At 38.7% G+C, this 21515-nt stretch overlaps 1 protein-coding gene across 3 annotated transcripts in view; it reads right to left on the bottom strand.

Annotated features, from left to right (window-relative positions):
- The window catches only part of LOC129764330 (switch-associated protein 70-like), a 28276-nt gene extending 7152 nt beyond the window's left edge, over positions 1 to 21124 (bottom strand). Inside the window, exons 1-2 of one of the 3 annotated variants that reach the window (XM_055763302.1) lie at positions 20986 to 21124; positions 7501 to 7897 (exon numbers count right to left, since the gene is read on the bottom strand). In XM_055763302.1, coding sequence (XP_055619277.1) covers positions 7501 to 7599 — 99 coding nt within the window. In that variant the 5' untranslated portion in view covers positions 7600 to 7897; positions 20986 to 21124. Of the gene's footprint in view, positions 1 to 7500; positions 8200 to 20932 lie in introns of all 3 variants that reach the window. The other 2 variants (XM_055763299.1, XM_055763301.1) reach the window with 2 other exon arrangements.
- Between the last annotated feature and the right edge of the window lie 391 nt (positions 21125 to 21515).

Genomic DNA, 21515 nt, shown 5'->3' on the forward strand with positions numbered 1-21515 from the left:
CGAAAATACGAGCGAATCGTCAATTCTTTTTAGAAATGTAAATGCTCGTTTTCTAAAACTGTGGTTTCGTTACGGAGTAATTTTACCTTTAGGATACGGTATTCATTCTTCAGATCTTGATCAATTATTGCATTGTAAATGCTCAGCAGCACCAAGCGATACTGCGGCGTAATAGTCGTTTTGTACCTTAATGTTGCTTCGTTCAAATGTAAGAAATTTCACACACGGAAAAATCTGTACCAATCTGAACTTTTTGAAGAAAATCTGTGCCCTGTACCGTACAGAACCTGTACCAAAAATAACGAAAAAATCTGTACCTTTCCAGATAAATCTGTACGTGTGGCAACACTGCCCCAGAGGATAGAGAGTAATACGGTGCGCGGTAACACCTTTCTGGTCCTAGAGGCCAAGAATGAAGAGGGGCTTCCTCGGAACCCCTTTACGATTAGTAAATCACTGACCCACTTCGACTAGTATGTCGTTGAAGCCAGGTCCAGGGTTGCCATAATAAAATCTGTGTTCTTGGTCTCAAAAAATCTTTTTATCTGTGTTTTTTCTCCGAAAATCTGTATCGAAATCTGTATCAACGTTTTGCCGTCGTTTATCTGCTCTCAGCCACCACAGCAAAAAAGCATACTAATATTATAATTTATGCAACAATGTATCAGTTCACACTTTTTCTAAACGAATTTTAACGTCTTGTGAACGTATTTACGAACCAAAACGGTGCTACTATGAATAATAGATAACGGTACTCAGTATGAACAAAAGTTGTCATCCATGCTTGAGAAAAGGATTAATGGAAAACTCCATGTATTACGGAACTGTGTAGATGTGAAGAGCATTGTTCTGTATGTTCAAACTGAAAGATAAATGGCGAAATGCACCAAACTAATTATTTTTGTGGTACATGTGAAAGATATCACACAAAGAAGAATTATAGTAAATATTTTTTAAACATAAACATTAAAACATTGTTTAGTGAACACTTATCAGAAGCTCACAAAACATAATAGAATCTTGTTCATCTTCCATAATCTCACAAAGTTATACATCACTGCTTCATCATGTAAAAAATTGCTACCAGTGCGACACCATGTCGAAATTGATTACGTCCGCAAAGGGTTAAATTTATAAGTTCAATTTTGAAGCATACTGTTAGCTTTAGTATCATTGATTGGCATAGTTATTATGAATTTGACGATGTTGATGGTATCCACATGAAATTTGTATTCACTAAGAAAAATATAAACAGTGTTATTTATTTATTGTAAAGCTAGTCGATGACGCAGACCTTTGCATCTTTTCGCCTTAGATTGAACCTGATAAAGCAGTACTATACGCTACATATTAATGCCAAAATGACACTCAATTAGACTGATTCGAATGCTATATAAATAAAATTGGTGAGTTGGGAAAAAATATTATGGAGATCAAGCCATAACTAATATTGGATCGTTATTTTGAAAAATCTGTAAATCTGTATGAAATCCTAAAAAGTCTGTAATCTGTATCTACATATGCTTGGTTTCAAAAAGCCTGAAAAATATGTATAAATACAGATTATTCTGTTGATTTGGTAACCCTGGCCCAGGACCAGTGATCGTGGACGGAAATACATCGTTGAAGTTTCCAACAGGAGCCGAGCTGAAAAACTTGCGTATGTTGGTAACATCATCGACAATACGGAGGTTAAATGTACATTCCGCTCTACCCTGAATACGTCCAAGTGGTTGGTTTTCTGTCGTGATGCGACAGATATGTCGGAGGTTGACTTGGAGAGAGAGTTAAAACCTCAACAAGTCGTTCAGGTCAAGAGGGTTGGGAAAAAAGTAGAACAGAACTCAGATACTAAACATTTTTTCTCGCTTGTGTGATAACAACAGCACGCCCCCATTTGAACCGTATACGCTTGTGTGAAGAAAAATACCTCAACAGAGAGAGCAATCCAGATTCAAGCGCGCAGTATAGATATTCGGCGCAAGCACGGCGCAAATTTCAGCGTAAAACTCAGCTTAACATATTACGGACCGCCAACGAGATTTCTCGTGTTTCGCGTTCCGTCTATTACGGATGGATCACGAAATAACCCGTGTTTTCTACACTTTATGGTTAAATCCTTGGTTTCCCAAGAATCTAACAAGGCCAACCGTTGGCTCGTCTTCGTCTCATCCACATCGAAGGAAACGATCTCTATTCGTGGAGCCGAACAAATGAAGCGTTCAAGTTTGACCCAAAACGTGCGGTCCTTAATGAGTTAAAACTGGGCGTAATAACGGCGCTGAAAACCAAACATTTCATCTGTGTTTCGGGGCGTGCTCATTCGCCAGAGCGCATGTGTGCACAAGGAGTGGGAGCTCAACTGGGTACAAAAATCTTGTTGCGCATCAGCACCGAGTTGCATTCTGAAGACTGAAAATAAGGAAATTCAGAAAAACAAAGTTTGTTTCCGTATGTTTAACGATGTGTGACAACTTTCTGGTCGAATCTATGGCTTTTTTTTTATTTTTATACATTCAATTTTTTTGGAACGGAGAGGACCGACACAGATATTGTGCAAATGCTCTCGATGCGGACTGAATTGAAGGCGCAGAAAGGACAATCCCGGGCTCAACGTGTTAAATAGTAGCAGTTGCCCTGTTTTCTGAAGGAACAAACATTATTAGGATCAAGTTAAACGCTAACGTTTCTTTTGAGGAAACAAGGAAACTAGACACGGCCAAAACGACGGCAACGTCATATGCGGCCGTCGTAAAGTCCTCATGATTAATCGACCCCGCACCAAGTGTAACTCCTGAGAAGATTAGCACCAATAGCGCACCAACGTTTCCTTCTCTCTCTTAGATTCCCAAAGGCTCTTATTGGGAATCTAAGAAAGAGAATCTCAGAGCTGGAAAAGATCGTAAACGAACTAACTAACCAGCAAATTGTCTGCGAGTAGTAGCATCCCCAGTGAGGGAACAACTAATTTTAGTACCTTTTCCCGCAAGGGATTGTCCACTAGAGAGGATATTCAGTGCGGAAATGCGGAGTATCCCTATTCGAGCGCTAACTCGTCGACTAGTATTGATCCCAATATTATAGACATATGCTAACTCGACTCCGTGTTTTATTCATCTTACGACGAACAATATTCCAGAGAACTCATTTCTTCAATGGAACATAAGAGTGATGGGACAAAATATGGAAGATTTACAGCTTTCTACCCGGAAACTCTCCTCGGCAATAATCCTCCTTCAAAAGCTACCTTCCCTTGGAAAGCATCGTAGAATACAGGTGGATCTCTAAAAAGGGACATCCTACCACTGGTAGAAATGGTATTACCATTGGTAGGCGTAGAGGCTTCATTCTCAATATGGGTATACCTGGTAAGGACCCCATTAGAAGGGCGAACAATTCCATTCTTCTCACTTGAGAGGCTGCATGGAATCGGGAAAGGGACTTGCAGAATCAAAGCATCAACCGGGGAATGGAAGGATAGAGCCAACACGTATGCACAGCGATTTCTCTCACGTTGTCGTATCGAATGTCTGTCATATAGCTCAAAGTCTCTATAATCCAACTCAGCAATAACAGTCTCAAGGAACCGCATGCCGATTCAGCTGTTGATCTGATTCCCTCTTTGACCTTTGCGGCTGGTGCTTCTCTAGTGGCTAGAGTCACCTTTCTCGATTTATTCGCAATTTTCGTGACCACTGACGGGATCCTGTTTTTTGTGCACCCAACGTTGCTAACTCCGAATCCGTTTCGCCACTGCCAGCGATGGGTATGCACAACCCTCCGTTAGTACTATCATTCTCGACTACTGGCGGAGCAGTGTCGGTTGCTGGAGATCTCAATGAAGGTGAACAACCGCTGAAGGATTCATCATCGGACTGGGGGCATAACTTTCTAAGCTCAGAATGATTCAGGATATTTTTTCTCACGTGGATCGCCAATTGTAAGTATTCGCTAGTTCAAAGGTGAACTTAACCTCAGCGTCGGCTTCTCAACCAAGTACGAAGTGGGCTCACGATAGTTCATGGGATTAAGTTGGAACCACTATAACATAAGGATTCGTAATTTTAATAAAAAAAAGTCACAGGAGGGTTGTGTCCGAGATACGACCGCATAGTCGACGTAGGATTCCGTTAGGCTATCTGTTGATTTTAGATATGTTGGAAAAATTACATTAGTAAACTCTTTGATAATGATTTGGTGACCCTGAAAAGGACAGTTTTGTTTGGTTGTTCGGTATTGTTTGTTCACTCCACCAGTGTTTACCGAGTGACGATGATAGAAGTATGGTAAACAGTCGTTGGATGATGCATATCAGATAAAAGATGCCGAAGTGGAACGAGATATGAAGGAAACCGCCCTCTGTGATCCTAGACGAGGTGCCTCCTGTGTTATGTATGGACGAAATAATGAAAAAAACTCTCCATGTAATATAAGATAATTACCAATATCGAACATAATTATCAATTTTTCTTGTTACTTGTTACTTTAATATAGAGAAAATATATTTGAAATGGAAAAGGTAATTTTCGTTTATAATTTTTACTTTCTGAGTGTTTATTCAACTCAATGCGAATTTCAATTGGACTAACAACAACTACATACAACAATGTGTCGCATGTGTCGCCAATTTCGACCAATCAAAAGAGGGTATTTCCGTTAGGGGTTGAGATTTTTCAATTGTTCGATAGTTAGTTTCATTTTTTTTTTGTCCCTTTTATTTATTTTAGGCTCATTTGCATTTTAGCTGTAACAGAGCCGAATTTTAATCGTGTACATGTCACATATTTATCATATCTATAATTAGCACATTACACAGTTGCCATTTTTCGGCGTTAGAGTATTCCCTTCTATACCATTCCATATAGTACACATTTACACAGTAGCAGCCATTTAGGCGTAAGAGTTTTCTATCTGTTCTTCCATTATCCAGTTAGACCGGACAGCGGAGACAGTTGATTGATCATTGTTGAGTTATTTATAGAACAGCAGCCCAATGTGTCTTGCACAGTAGAGCAGTTGTATGGATGAATCGATCATATTTCGACCGTGGATCGATCTCCATCGCTGATGATTGTTGCGTGGACGTAGTTATTCTGTAACAACACAAAGATGGTCAATGAGGGCCCTGAGTTTCGAACTCACGATCGATCGCTTACTAAGCGAACGCGCAACCAATGTGGCTACGGAGGCCCCCAGTAGTTAGTTTCATGACATATATTATTTTCTTCAATATAAAAAAAATGTTATGGAGTATCGAAATCGATTGACGTAAAAATTTTATCAATCCATCATGAAATGACTGAGGAATAAGCCTTCGAAATTGGACAATTTTCATGATGTGCTCGATTTTCGATTTTCAATATTTTCCCAAAAGACGTAATCCTACGTCAAAAAGATGGTATGTATGATTATGGTTTTTTTTTCTTTTCAGGTTAGAAGGTTAATATGATGCGGCCGAACTGGAACTAAATAATGGAGCATGTAAGTTGACGAGATGGTATAGAGAGAGGTAGGTTGTGGTTTTTCGTATAACTCATACACGGTGGCCGCAGACGATCTCATCGGCTTAAACGGTCTTCGCCGTACTGCAACCTCAGAATCTTCCGATAGACTCAACCGAAAGTGTGTGAAGTCACTCGGCGTGGCCGGTTCCAAGGACCAAGGACTCTCGCACTAATACTTTAAATCTCTTATTACTTTTTGACTTCAATCACCACAAGATTCCTTCGAAGATCCGTGAGCTAAGAAGGAGTCGAGTGGTCCTCGCTTTTCTTCACAGCTCGAAAATCCTTTCTTTCTGTCTGTCTGTCTGTCTGATTCTTTTGGGCTCGGAAACTACTCAACCGATCAACATGAAAATTATTATGTAGGGATTTTGGGGCCGGGGAAGGGGGAAGGGGGCAGCCATACAAATGAAACACAAAAAAAACCAAAGTTGGCATGTGAAGGTTTTAGGGTGCAATAAATTATTCTATAGTAGTTAGACACCCCTCCCACCACTCTAATGGGGGGCTGCCATACAAATGAAACACAAATTTCGGCATTACTCGGAAATTAGTCAAGCAAACAAAACCAAAGTTGGCATGTGAAGGTTTTAGGGTGCAATAAATGTTTCTATAGTAGTTAGACACTCCTCCCCCCTCTATAAGGAGGGGCTGCCATAAAAATGAAACACAAATTTCCGTATAACTCGAAAATTAATCATGTAAATGGAGCCAAATTTGGCATGTGAAGGTTTTAGGGGAAACGAAATGTTTCTATGGTGAATAGACACTCCTCCTGAAAATAATCTGATTTTATAATGACGAGTTTTGGTAGAAGTACTAGGAATTTTATAGTAAAAGGTAATTTTAAAGGGTAAATTAAAAGTTCAAGCAATGAATATTTTTGCGATTGAACCCATTAACGTGCGCTTAATAAGAAAACGTGGATGTGACAACGAAAAATACAATTTGGGCGAAACGAAGTTTGCCGGGTCAACTAGTAACGAATATATTTCAAGAGAGTTCGTATGTTATTGTTCTGATCTGTAAAATTAATCTAAATGAAGATTTTCTTTACGAAACATACATACGAGTATCACGACTTTTGAATTTACGCGGGTTACGTATGTTCGATTCTAGATTTTTTTGTGGCATTATGTTGGTACTCACTTATGCTGACAAGTACGGCTATTTTGAATGTTCAGTTAATTTTTGACAACTGCTTTTCTTACACGTGTTTTGGTTCATCTTCGATTTTTGCCTATTGCAAAAATGAATCGAAGAATCTGTATCAAAATTTGTGTGAAAAACAAAATTAAGCGCGCGCACACATTCCGAAGGTTGATTGTGACATATGGTGAACCTACCTTGGAGCGAAATAACGTTTATCGGAGTTCGAAAAAAATTATCACGGAGGGTTGAAAAGATGTAAACGATGCAAAGCGTGCCGAAAGCCCGAGCATGTAAACAGCTGAAATCGAATATAAGTAATCCGTGGGTATACAATAATCGTGATACTTTTAGAACAGCCTTTGTAGATAGAGTGGTCCACTCTATCCCATTCCATTAAGCATTTCCATTGCAATAGCGTCAGCACTACAAAGGGATTTCTCTAGAGATAGGCAATAGGTCAAAATCCAAGATGAGCCAAAACACGTGTAAGAAAAGCAGTTGTCAAAAATTAACTGAACATTCAAAATAGCCGCGATACTTTACGAACAGACCTCGTATGCGTACCTTTTATTTTCGAATTTTCCATTTTTATTTTAAATATCCTTATTTTATATATAAAGATATGTATAGCCATTTTTTCGATTTTTTCTAATCATCCCAAATATTTTCCAAAGTATTCTATTGTTCTAATTTGGGTGAAGACGAACTCAACGATATATAAACGACGCAGATCTGATCAATCGTTCTTCTGTGATGATATTTTACACTTACGTGGGAAAATCCCTCTTTTATATATAAAGATTAATCAATTAACCGCACCACACATGTAAGAAGAAACACTTACCTTCAGTTTAGATTTCCCCACGAATCCCGAGTCATCCTGCTGCAGGGCACTGAACGCATGCCAAATGCTATTGGTGACGTTCTTCAGGAGTGTTGTCATTTCTGCAGATTCAGTTAAAAGCACTAGCTGAAATATTCTTCCTATTACGAAATTCCAACTATCTCTTCACTACCAGAATATTCACTGCACTAAACACTTTCATCATACACACGCAGCTAGCACTGATTGTTAGAGGTATCACAGTATGTTTGGGATGTACCATTCACTTGTTTGCATTTACGCTATTCTATTTATCCATCATTATAGCATTCGCAACACAGGTCTTTTAAGTTCAGCAATGTTTAACCAGCTTCGGAATTCACTAGCTGCTGCCAGCTGGGTTTGATTGCTTCAGTGTCTGAGAGCAAGAACAACGCGTTAGAAAATTCCCACAATTGATAAGCACTACTACTTGTGGCACAATTTTATTCAAATCATTCACAGACCCCTCTGCGTGCGTAAATATGAGCGAATGCGTCTTTGGTCAGGAAAACAATGATTTGTTGTTCGTTGATTCCATTGTGTTTTGCTAGAGAAGCATATTGCAAAAGTTTGTTAAATGTTTCCAATTGTATATCATTTGCATTCCAGTTGCCAGCGCTGATGCGCTTGTGCGGTTCACTTACGGAGTTTCAGGGTCTTGCTCAAATTAAAACCAAACTATAAACGAAACAATAAAGTCATATCTTGTTCCTCTATCAGTGAATCATCCGAAAAGCCAAACAACACAAAGGCAACTACTTTGTGTACCATAAAGAAATTCGAGGCTGAGTCAACTCTTTGGATGCACATTTATTTGAAGAAAAAAGTGTGACTGCAGCATATTCCATTTTTTTCTTGTATACCCCGTTTAAAGTGTTAAGACCGACGATGATGACGATATTCAATGACGTATCGGAACGTCAATCTCAGGCGATTTCTTCAAGGTCCAATTGTTCTGTACCCCCTCACCGTAATAATTAAGGTATAATTGAATAATAAGCACGCTTAGACTTGGCGCCTAATATAATCTTTGCTAGTGAATTAATTGAAACAATAAGCAATAATTTCCGTCACTTACATATCGTTTATTAAACCTCGTTTGGCTATAATTGCTCAATCCCGGACAAGTTCTTCAACTGTATTGTGCAATAGCCGTTTTATGGCAAGGTTAACTTTTCTCCCATTAAATCGGTAACGACAGACCAAACCAGACCGGTGCCAGTGAGTGTAACCATCGTTTTGAATTGAATCGCAATTATTATGATGTTTGTAGGCGGTTTGGACTCCTCACCGTTCTCGATCGCTTTGATACAAGACAAAAAGAATTGATTTCTCTAGTCATTAAATTCCTAAAACAACCTTTTCAGGATAATCTTCTGTCCAGGTTTCACCGCTCAATTAGCAGCTATTTTACAGTTTTGTTGACAGATACAGTTAGGCGTTTGATAGCGACTATTTCGATAGTTTATCGAAATAGTTGAATTTTTAATTATCGGCTTATAGATTTGCACCAATAAGCCGATAATTAAAAATTCAAGCGTCTGGTCCACAGTCAAGAGTAGTGACATTACCCGATTTGTATGGATATTAAACACAGATCGAACAACGGTGCAGTGATCGTAAATTTTTTTTGTTCATCTCGCGACAGGTTAATAGCCTGTCTGTGTGTGAAAATAAACATAGCTTAGCTGCAAACTGTTAATGATCCCCAGTGATACGATCTACAGTGGTGATGATATGGCACAAAAGCCATACCCTATCAACAGCGGTCTTTGCTGCTGTTGATTCCGGAATTGTCAGCGGTGCTAACAGAAGGAACTGCTTTCCTTATATGGATGCTCTTTTAGGTGCCAGTGGTGTTCTATGCAGGTACTGTTGCTTAGGATATCGTTTGTGGGGCCGAAAATTAGCCGTGGTCGGAATTCGAGCCTTTCTGATTACAACTTTATCGCCACAAAAAGCCAACAATGCAAACCTGTCGTATAGCTGGTTTTATCACGATTCCGCCGGCTAACCTATCACAATTGGATGTTCGGGGCACTTACTCCACCTGGACGGATTATCACAAATTGCCATTCTCATTGTGGAAGCTTTGCATATAATAATCCATTATACAATTACCATAAATAAGTCGTCGAACAAAAGGCACAGTCGTGATGGGGCAATTTGTCTATCGTGTAAAAATACCCATAAAAGCATTGGGGGAGGTCGTGGCGGACTCATACTTGTCCTCTGTGTTTGCTTCCGGCGGGACTTTTGCGCAGTAATGTTAACCCCGGTTACAAATATGGGCATAAACTTATATTTATCTTCGGTCTTTGCCTCTTGTGGCCGTTATAAACTCATTGAGCTATCTGGCGCCATCGCACGACGGCTGCTCTGCTGCTGCTGCCAACGTTCAGTAACTGAACCGCGTTCGACAATGGTCAAGGTCATTCCAACCAGTGCCTCTTCCTCGTGTCATGTTTTCCTTCCGCTTTAGGGCATCCAACTCAAGCAGTAATTTGAGCGCTTTGAAATACACTATGCTGCGCATGACTCATCAATGATATCGTAGCCAAAATGAGAAGATCGCTGGGAGATCAGTAAACTATCTCAAAGGGTCACCATATTTGGATCGCGGCGTTGACCGCTTACAATCAGTGCGCATTAGAGTGCGCGATCGACGTGGAACCCAAAATTGACGCCTCCTCACTACACATTTCTCTGAATGTCCGAATTCAATGGTCGGACTAACGAGGGCAGCATCAGCTACATTTCCATCACAGAATATACTTATGATAGTATGGCGAAAGACGCAATCAAAACAAGTATCATTAGTACTGACCATATTAATGATAGTTACAATATGTTAAATTTTTCCGTCTTCAGGCAAATCGCTTAGTTATTCTCACTGGGATGAAATTCTAGTGTTCAAATTACGAAAACATCATAGAATCACTTTGTTTACATGTTTATCGTTAGTCAATGTTTCAACCGAATGAACCTTCGGAGCATTGACATGCAAAGATAGAATCATGAATTATGTGATTATCACCGCCTGTTGGATAAAAAAAACTGCAGAACGTCTCGGAGTATGAAACCCATCGATGAATTCACGCTTAACTTTTTAATAGGACCTATCTGTTTTGATCGATTCTCTTCATCGACATTCTCTATCGCTAATAACTCAGCGGGAAAAGCATTCCCTAATCTGTTCGATGATCAGAAGTGTAGAAGGGCTCCTCGTTTATCAAACTATGTGGCAAAACTGGCGCAAAATATGTATGCCAGACCGAGATAATTGAAAGAGAAAGTCAGTAGAGAGAATCGATCAAAACAGATAGGCCCTATTGAAAAGTTAAGCGTGAATTCATCTAAATTATTACAATTGAGGTGTGTGATAACGATCGTTTTTAGTTTTGTTATATAATTTGATGCCATTTAGAAGGTAGCTTGATTATGCCTCTCTCATAGAAGTCTTTGTCCTTATTGGCGAAAAGCTCTAGTAAGGAGCTGTCCACATGCCAGGTGGACAACTTTAGGGGGACAGGGGATACGAAAATTTCCACGCTTGTCATTGGCGAGGGGGGAAGGAGTTTAGATATTGTCCACGTGGACACGGTTTATAAATATATTGAAAAAACACTCGCTTCTGCATTCAACCATACGTGAAATCTAATTTGCATTTCCATAGAAAGATGTATTTATCAATAAAAGAGATGACCTGTTCGATAATGCTTCCTGGTCGAACATTCATATTTTTTCATATCGTTGAATGGCCTATCCGGCCGGATACCAAATATTTAAAAAAATTATTTAACATAAAATAAATCATAACACAATAGCCTATAAACATCATTCATACAACACATAATTAAGAACAAGATTTGATTACTGACATGTTAGCAATGTTATTGAAATTGAAATAATTATCAACTCATAGCAGTATTAATTCACAACAGTACTCAAAATTAACCAGTGGAAAATTATGATGAATGAATAGTAAATTTTCAGCAGTTGATAGAGACAACTGTTTATGCTTTGCTTCGTATCGTTTTGTCTCATATACCAAACAGTCTCAAATTCCGAACACTTCTTTTTTAAACCTAAATTTACTACACTTTGACGTTACAAATAATTGAATAATAAAAGCCCTGACATTCTTCGAGGTATAAGCTACATTTTAACATCATTTACAGGCATTGATTTAGCCTATAATTTAAAATATTAAACATTTGCAAAAATGTGACAGTCAAAACAAAAGATAAAATGCTTGCGTTAGCAAATTGCGTAAAAAACAAGCATCGTTAATTTTTTAGTTTTTGTAGTTTATTCAATTTCTTTGTTTGATTTTTTTATGTTAAGTGCTAGAAAAGGTGAGAAGCTACTATAAATGGATAAAAAAATGATATTTTATGCAGAAATATTCATTAAAATTAGTATTGAAGTAGTGTTCGGAATTTGAATCAAGTTTCTTTGCATGATTCAAATTCCGAACACTTTTAAATGTGAATTTACTGAACTTTAATGTTATAAATAGTTGAATAATGAGAGCCTTGACATTATTTGGGTTATAGGCTACATTTTCACATCATTTACAGGTATCGATACAGCCAGATAATTTATAATATTAAGCATTTGCAAAAAAAAGTGACAGTCAAAACCAATGATAAAATGTTTGCGTTAGCAAGTTCCATAATGAAAACCCTAACATTCTTCGGTTAGTAGGCTTCATTTTAAAATTAATTTACAGTAACAGATACTGCCTATAATTTATAATATTAACCATTTACAAAAAAAAGTAACTATCGAAAATCAGTGATAAAATGTGCGCATTAGCAAATTCCGTCGAAAACAAGCATCGTGAATTGTATTTGTATTTCAATTGCTGTTTAAACGATCGTTTGGTAAGAATCTCGTTATGAATCTACTATAAATTGTTAAAAAAATCTTTTATGGAGAAATCTTTACTAAAATTAACGTGAAAGTAGTGTTCGAAATTTCAATCAAGTTTCGACGCATGAATCGAATTCCGAAAGCAGATGTTTGAACACTATTTTCCGGCAAATACAACGATAGTTCACAAATTAGGGTACAAGGACAATCCAATTATGGTGCAACAGTATAAAAAGAACATTTGTTAACAAATGTTTGCATGCTTTTTCCTTGCAAAACGCAGGTCGCAGCTGCAAACCAACGAGAGTAAAATTGATTTTTCTAGCCAGGTCTTCAACTAAAACCACAATAACAAAACCGGGGTCCTGAAGTAACAGGGCGAACTCGATTATTTTATAATACAAAAACATAAAACAACACATTTCTGATTTTTGGATATGTAATATAAAAATGTAATATTTTTTCAAAGTGAATCGTTGGTCTGAAACTAATGTTTCCCTTTTTTTCCAAAAGCGACGTTATTCAAAAATTCATAACTTTAGAATTATCTAACAGATTTGGATTATCGACAAATTGAATTAAGTCAATGAGCTGGTCTTCTTTGAAAAAATATTAAATTTTCAAAAAAAATGGAATCCTTTTCGCATAGATCTCGTCTAGTCGCATAGGAATATCGAACGAGGACTAAATCATGTTAACATTGAAAAATAATAACTCAAAAACGATAAAAAACACACCTCTGATTTTTAAATATGTTATGTAAAAACTCCTCAGCTTTCAGGAAAAAGTACAAAAATATATAGCGCCCTTGGTCCCGAAACCATGTAAACTATAAAAAACGAACACAATCGATAATTACGAAAACCAAATCAAATTTTCTAGCGAGTAAAATATTTTTCTACATCGATCATCTGAATCGGTCCACTAGTTCAAAAGTAATGAATTTTTTAAACAAATGCATTCTGGCTGTTCGGAATTTGAGACAAATGTGATTAATGTAATTTTCGATTTTTCACCTTGAAAATATATTTGTGAATCAATTTCACTGTAGTCAAATGAAAAATAAGGCTCTATTGTATCCAAAAATTAATTTCACGAAAGAGTACCATTTTGAGTAATGAGACACTGTTTAATGGCCATCACAGCTTAAGTGTTCAGAATATGAGGCAAAACGGTACACCAGGGCAATTTCAGAGAAAAATCTCTCGCTATGGACATCTGTTTTCGTTTCGAGAGCTCCTAAATAGCCTGATTATCAGCCCTGATAGCCGGGTGTGAACAGGTTTCAATCAGGTAATTTGGAACTTCTTCTAAGTAGTTGAAACGACTTATCAATCCAACACTCGAATATGCTCTAATACGAGTTAAGTTCGATGTCCTTGTCCAAATACCTTTTTTAATGATTTCAAAAACCCAACGCACTGCTTCATCTAAACTGTTGAGTCGTCAAATTAGTGTGTGGTAGTGGTAAGATGGTAGCTCTAATTTCGGGGAAGACGTACAATCGATCCTGGATTCCAATAGTTCTGAAGACATTGGCAACAAGGCAGAACACAATCTACAACACTTTGTAAAAAACTTCGCGACATACCGGTCCTTCAAAGTAAAAGTCGAGTATACCAGTTCCAGACGCCTCCACGACGAAACTGGTGTACCTCAATATTACGTTTTAGTGTTCATATCTATCTATCCGAACGACATCCTTTTGGTAGTGGTGAGGAATACGCATCATGATCAAGATCAAGATGATGGTCGACTGCGACTGCGGTCCAGTCAACCAAACCAATCTTGAAAATTACCTACTATCGATGCCTTCAGCTCGACTAGGTCTAGGCACACATGGATACAAGATATCAGAAGGTATTTACTACCGGATACAGTCCTCATGGGTGTCCTCGGACATAGCGACAGAACCGGCGATGATGTGGCCGATCGTTTTCCGGTATCGGTAGCTTTGGACAGCTACTAAAGTGTGAATTGTCACTGGAAGACATCATATTATGGAGCACCAACATCTTTCAAACTTTTTTGGACAGAAAAATGGTCCGCTGAAGTGAAGCGGTTTCTCTGGAAAATCAAAAGTTTCACAACCAAGTTCAAAGACGTGAAAACAGTGAGGAAGCAGCGAATCTTGTCCAGACTAAGCACCGGCCACCGAAACATATCACACAGCTACAACAGGGGATCCTTTCATTCTCTCTGTGAGAGGTTCGCAATTCGATCGATCACATCGTTTGTGTTTGCCTGAAATACGAGAACCTCCTGAACTTTTACAAGATCAGTGGGAGCATTTGTGACATCCTCGGTGATGACCCTCTAAGAACTGGTGCACTGCTTTGTTTTCTAAAAGATATCGACTTGTATTTTAAAATTTGAATGAGAAATCTTTTACTACTAGATCGATTCAGATGTTCGACATATCAAATTAAAACCAATCACCTTATCTTTTTTGCTAAATCTGCTAAACTAAACCTGCAAAAATTGAATTCTGTTCTCGTTATTATTAATTGTATTCGTTTTTTATTGTTTTCATAGTCTCGAGACCAAGGGCGCTATATTTTTTTATATTTTTTCTGAAAATCTGAGGATTTTTACATAACATATGTCGAAACGAAAGAGGCGTTTTTTTCGTTTTTAAGTCAGTTTTTCGTCAAAGTTAACCGATGGTTCGAAAAATATTTTTTTCCTCTTTTTTCCAACACGAAAATTCATAACTTTTGATCTAGTGGATTGATTCAGATGATCAACACATAAAATAAAAGCCAATTAGCTAGTCCTTTTTGAAAAAAAAAAAAAGAAAAAGTTGATTTTTCGGACAACCCTGAAATGGAAATGGTCACCCCACTGAAAAAATAAAACAATACGGGTCTAATGTTTTGCGATAAAGAACAAAACTACCACTTTTCACGAAAATCTGAGAACTACTTTATCGGTTTGGCATGGAAAGGCTGTATTAGGGTGGCAATGGATGTATGGAAAAAAAAACCATCTTCGAATTTCGAAAACCGACCATGTACATTTTGTTTATTGGCCCAAAAAATGATCTGTGCAAAGTTTCAGCTCAATCAGACATGATTTAGGGGTGCCTCAAAACGCTCAAAGTTTTGATTTTTTGATCGTCGAAAATCTGCAAAAAAAATCGAAAATCGAAATTTCTTTTTCGATGCCAAATGACTTAAAAATGCATAAAACGTCGAGATTTGGTGTCATCTCGAAAAACTTTTTTGGCCGAAAATCGACCTTTCGGGACTTACCTGAGAGGCAATGAAAAAATAGTTATCGAATTTAAAGTACCGACCATGTCCATTTTGTTTGTTGGCCCAAAAAAATGACCTGTGTAAAATTTCAGCTCAATCGGACATGGTTTAGGGGTGCCTCAAAGAACTCAAAGTTTTGAGCGATGAACGGTCAGGTGAGGTTGTCTGAAACCGACGAGCGGATCAAGAGTCAGTTAACAGTTGATTTAGAGCCGTCATGGCGAAAACAGCCAAGTAACTACACTCAATGCCAGTTCCACTCCGGAGCGAAAAAGTTGGACATCGTGAGGCACTTTGTGCCCGCTAGATATAGCCGATTCGGCATTTACAATATCCTTCTCCTTCTGAAAAAAGGTGACCGATCTGGTTCCGGCCGGCCGACCTTAAAGTGTGAATTTATCATGTGCTGTAAAACATATTTTTAGTTCCATCTTGGTCTAGTATCGCGAGAACAATAGCACTTCATGTACGGTAGACTCTTCCAAATTCAACGATGTAAAAAATATGTGAACCGATGACCTTGAGTAGTGCAGTAAGAACTGAATAAATGTGAGCAAAAACATCGATGGGGCGGTTGTAAAAAATGTAATGCAATATTTATAAACAGACTGTATTTTAAGTGTACCCTGATTAGAGGCGAATGAACTGCAAAGTTTAAAGCCTCTTAAAAACAAAGAAAGAAAGAAAGAAGTGTTCCCGTAATTAACGATAGTTCCTTATTTTCTTCGAAAAGGGAAGTTTCTAAGTTGTACCTCTAATAAGACCCAACATTGATTAAATGTCACAAACGACTGCGTCAGAATAGGGATACCAATAGACCCATAACTTTTCTATCGTTCAAATTGAACGTACCTGAATCATTGGAAAGTTTGGTCTGTTCCAGAAACTTTTGGCCAACTGATGTCTCTATTGCTCCTTTTTTAGAACACCCCCCAACGCGAGCCCGTTACGATCCAATGACTCTCCCAATACAACCCCGTATCAATGGACAGTGTCAGCAGGATCAGAACAATACTCCTGTTCGATTTTTCAATTCAGAGCCTCAACGCGCTCTCCCTCGAAGAGCCCCCTCTCCTCCATCGCAACAAAACATGTTGAGGCACGTGTGAATCCATCTCGTGTAAAAAATCAACTGCTGATATATTATCAGAATGTTGGTGGTATGAACACTTCCATTGTCAATTATTATCTCGCCTGCTCTGATGACTCATATGACGTCTTTGCCTTCACTGAAACGTGGCTTAACAACAACACATTGTCGCAACAAATTTTCGACTCATCGTACAAGGTATACCGTCTTGACCGATCTGTTGTGAACAGTAGCAAAGTGACTGGTGGTGGGGTTCTGCTGGCAATTAATTCAAATATTGAATCGCGCGAACTATTCCCTCCCGATGGACGCAGTGTGGAACAAGTTTGGGCTACCGTCTTGCTGAACAATCGTACAATTTTTATCGGAGTTGTTTACATCCCTCCTGATCGTACCAACGATTCTACAGTGATAGATCAACATATTTCATTGCTTAACTGGATTACGTATCAAATGAAGTTGATCGACTTTATACTCTTGCTTGGAGATTTCAATTTACCAGGTATCGGCTGGACCCAATGTGCTTCGAAATATTTGTATCCTGTTTATTCAAAGTCTACTATGAACCGCTTGAATGAGCGTCTATTAGATGAGATTAGTACCGCTGGATTGTGTCAGATGAATGAAATCCTTAACGATAACCACCGCACGCTCGACCTATGCTTCGTAAGCTCGGAAATCGTTCACAGCACAGTTGTAACCCAAGCACCTGCTCCTCTGGTGAAGTTTTGTCGTCATCACCCTCCGCTTCTGGTTTCTATATCTGCTCCTTCTCCTCTTGGTTTCGTTTGCACCGCAGAGTCAACCTTTTATGACTATCGGAGAGCTGATTTCTCATCAATGAATGGTTTTTTCCGTAGCATCGATTGGAATGAAATTTTGAAGGACTGTGATATCGACATATCAACGTCTTCCTTGTCCAATGTGCTGCTTTACGCAATCGAACAGTTTGTTCCTAAGAAGAAAGCCAGTAAAATAGGTAGCCCTCCATGGACAAACAGGAACTTAAAACGATTGAAATCCATGAAAAGATTTTACTTAAGGAAATTTTCCAAACATCGCGATTGTCTATGGAGGGACCGTTATTCTTCTGCAAACTGGAATTACAAACGACTGAATAATGCTTTATACGCCGCGTATCTCAGCCGCATCCAAACAAATCTGCGTGCCAACCCAAGAGGATTCTGGAAACACGTTGATAGTCTAAGAAAAGAATCTGGTCTACCTACAGTCATGACGCGTGACAACATTGAAGCGAACACTACAGAAGATATTTGTGAACTATTTCGGAATCAATTCAGTGGCGTTTTCGTTAGCGAAAGTCTCAGCAATGATCAGGTCTCTGCAACTGTGACCAGTATACCCTGCCTGCCATCTATCGCAGCCTACCCTGTAATAAACTGAAAATCTGTAGAAAAGGCTTGCGGTAATCTGAAGAAATCTACTAATGCTGGACCCGACAATATCCCATCTGTAATTTTGAAGATGTGCTCTAACAGCCTCTCGTTACCGCTGAGCATCTTGTTCAGCCGCTCCATCCTTAGTGGTACCTTTCCGAATGCATGGAAAAAATCATTCATCTTTCCTGTTTTCAAAAAAAGATGTTAAGAATTATAGAGGAATCGCATGCCTATGTGCTATCTCCAAGCTTTTCGAGGTTATTGTGTTAGACTTCATTTCTCATGCTTGCAATAATTACATCGCCGAGGAACAACACGGCTTCATGCCCAAACGATCAACTCGTTCATAGCTCGTTCACTTGAAAGGAGACAGCAGATCGACGCAATATACACTGATTTCTCTGCTGCGTTTGACAAAATCAACCATAACATCGCTGTAGCTAAGCTTCAGCGCCTTGGTTTCAACGGCTCTTTTCTCAGCTGGCTACGTTCTTATCTAACCGACCGTGTCATGTCGGTGAAGATCGGTGATACCCCACATTTCCTACATCACGTCCAAAACATCCAAATCGGTTGGCTTCATTTTCCGCGTTTCAAAGCAGTTTAAAGATGTGCATTGCATAAAGGCACTCTACTGCGCATTGGTACGTTCAATTCTCGAGTACGCTTGTGTAGTATGGTCACCATACTACCAAAATAGCATTCAGCGAATCGAATCAATTCAACGGAAATTTGTCCGATTCGCCTTGCGCAATTTGCCGTGGAATGATCCTCTCAATCTTCCAAGCTATGAGGACCGTTGTAGACTGATTGGGTTGGACTTATTACGTTCTCGAAGAGATGTTGCCAAGGCCCTATTTACGTCAGATTTGATTTTATCAAACATTGATTGTCCTGAACTTCTTCGGTTGATAAATTTCAACATTAGCCGGCGTTATTTGCGTACCAATAATTTCTTGTTCCTCCCATCATCACGCACTAATTACGGTTATAATAAACCCGTTTCTAGTATGTGTCGTGTGTTTAACCGATGTAGTTCCTGTTTCGATTGTCATCTTTCTCGTTCGTCCCTTAAAGCTCTGTACTCTGTAGTCCTCACATAGATTTAGTTTACCAATAAGTTAGTTTAAAGAAGTATTTGTAGATCAGTAGTAAGGTCGATCATTAGGGCACTTATGTAAAGCCTGTTGACGTTTTTGAATAAATGAAATGAAATGAAATGAAAGACGGAATGTCTTTGTTTGAAGCTTGGAATTTTTCAAGTCAGAATGAATTTATTTTTACGCAAATACGCAAATTGATTCCACAATGATCGATTTATGTTGACGAAAATCAATGAAAATTTGAAAGAAATTGAACATGACTTGACATCGGTAAAGTTCATTCGAGGATCTCAACTATGTTGTCCTAGAATCACAGAAAAATATGGATGTTTATCATAGTATTGTTCATATTGTTTTGTAGAATTATCAGGAAAAATACTGTGTTTTGTCAATAATGCACCTTTTTATTATCGACCCAGAGTGTATTGCGTATAGTTGCTAAATTAATTTCAAACCAATTACACCGGAATAAGAGAAACTATATGATAAATGAACACACAAAAAAGCACGCATGTCCTGTCAGAATTTTGCTTCCTCCAGTTTTTGGCCTAACCAAACACAAACAGTATTAATGCTGTTGTTGATAGCAACGATCGTACAAGATCACGTTTCTCATTTCTGCCTCATTCGCGTGGCTCATACTGGTGTGCAGTGAATAATTTCGCGCCACGCTTCTCTCTGATGACCAAGGAGGCAGAGAGGAGGTGCACGACACCCAGGCAAAAACAAAGATGCTGATGCCGACATGCTGGCGACTGGCGATGTCCAGCAGGCGACAAAATGCAACATTACCGACCAGTGGCGGCCGTGTTGTAGCTCTGCAGAAGTTCAACGGATTGATTTGAGGTTGTCGTGGAACGCACTATAGGCCATCCTTGAGATTCTTAACTGCGAGCTACCGGTTCACTCGAGTATTGACCTCTTGCGAGGCTCTTGAAATATGCGAATGTGAAGGTCCACCGATGGGACGATTATGCCCTGACACTGACGTCCGGTTGTAGGTTTTGAAAAGTGTGGAAATTTTGTGGGGATTGGAATTCTAGATGCATATTTAATTAAACTCACTGATCGTGGCCCAGATTCGTTCGCCTGAAGGGCGTAAAAGATATTGTGTTACCGCCTTAGGATTATTGAGTATACTCACAAAGATTATCGAACAGCCAATCGAATGTAACAACAAACTCATAGGTAAATGATATGAAGTAATGAGCAATTTGGCAATGGGAAACAACACACTTTCCTGGTGATAGTGAAAATTATGATAACCACGAAACTCATATCACCAAAACAAACTCATTTGATGTCATACCGCAGAGAATAAATAAATCACATTCAATATCTTCCGGCTTTTATGTATGTGAAAACAGCAACTCGAACCTTGAAACAGCAGGTTCACTATACAAGCCGCATATTTTTCTCCAATTATCCACCAAGCTAGTATTCACCCTAAAGCTATTTAAATCACTAGCACACTCGACCCTAATGAACTGATTACTTGTTAACTTAACACCCAGCAGCCGATAAAAAGATAAACTTGTATCGAACAACGTCAGCTGACGCATTCGCGACCCGCGAGTATTCTTGTTATTTCACACATCCGTACTGCCAGAGAGCGGAGGAGGGGTCACTGCGAATTGATCTGATTAGTTAGTTGTAGTAGCAGGTACAAACTAACGCACGCACTTGTTACGATTCACATTGATTTCTAGCACTGAGCCGTTCTAGTTGGTACCAACCTTTTCGAACGCGAGAAGGAACCAGTAAATGCATGCGTACGCAATCGAGCTTAAAGCGATACTAAGCACAAACTGTGGAACGGTCAGTCCTGAGTCATCCAAACCGACCGCACAACACACAACACCCGGCGGAGGCGAGTTGCAGTCGCCCAGCATTGAGACTTGGTGGGATGTATCGGTTTGGTGTAGGAAAAGGTATTCTCTCTGGCAGGGGATGCTCAAAAAAGTGCTAGGAATAATGTAACCTAACATTATTCCTTGTGAAGTTAACCTCAGCTTTCAAGAAAAAATATAAAAAATATAGCGCCCTTTAGTCCAAAGCCATGAAAACATCAAAAATTAAGTACAAGCAATAATTACGAAAACAAAATCTAGTTTTTTTGCATGTGTAATACTTCTCTAGAAAATATTAACTAATTGTCTTTAATTCGATATGTCGATCATCCAAACGGGTCCAGTAGGTCCCATTTTGTAATGGATTGAATTAATGTAATGGATTTTCGAAAAAAGTCATTTTTTGGAAAGGCGCA

Source organism: Toxorhynchites rutilus, chromosome 2, assembly GCF_029784135.1.
Source record: "Toxorhynchites rutilus septentrionalis strain SRP chromosome 2, ASM2978413v1, whole genome shotgun sequence".
Taxonomy (NCBI): Eukaryota; Metazoa; Arthropoda; class Insecta; order Diptera; family Culicidae; genus Toxorhynchites; species Toxorhynchites rutilus.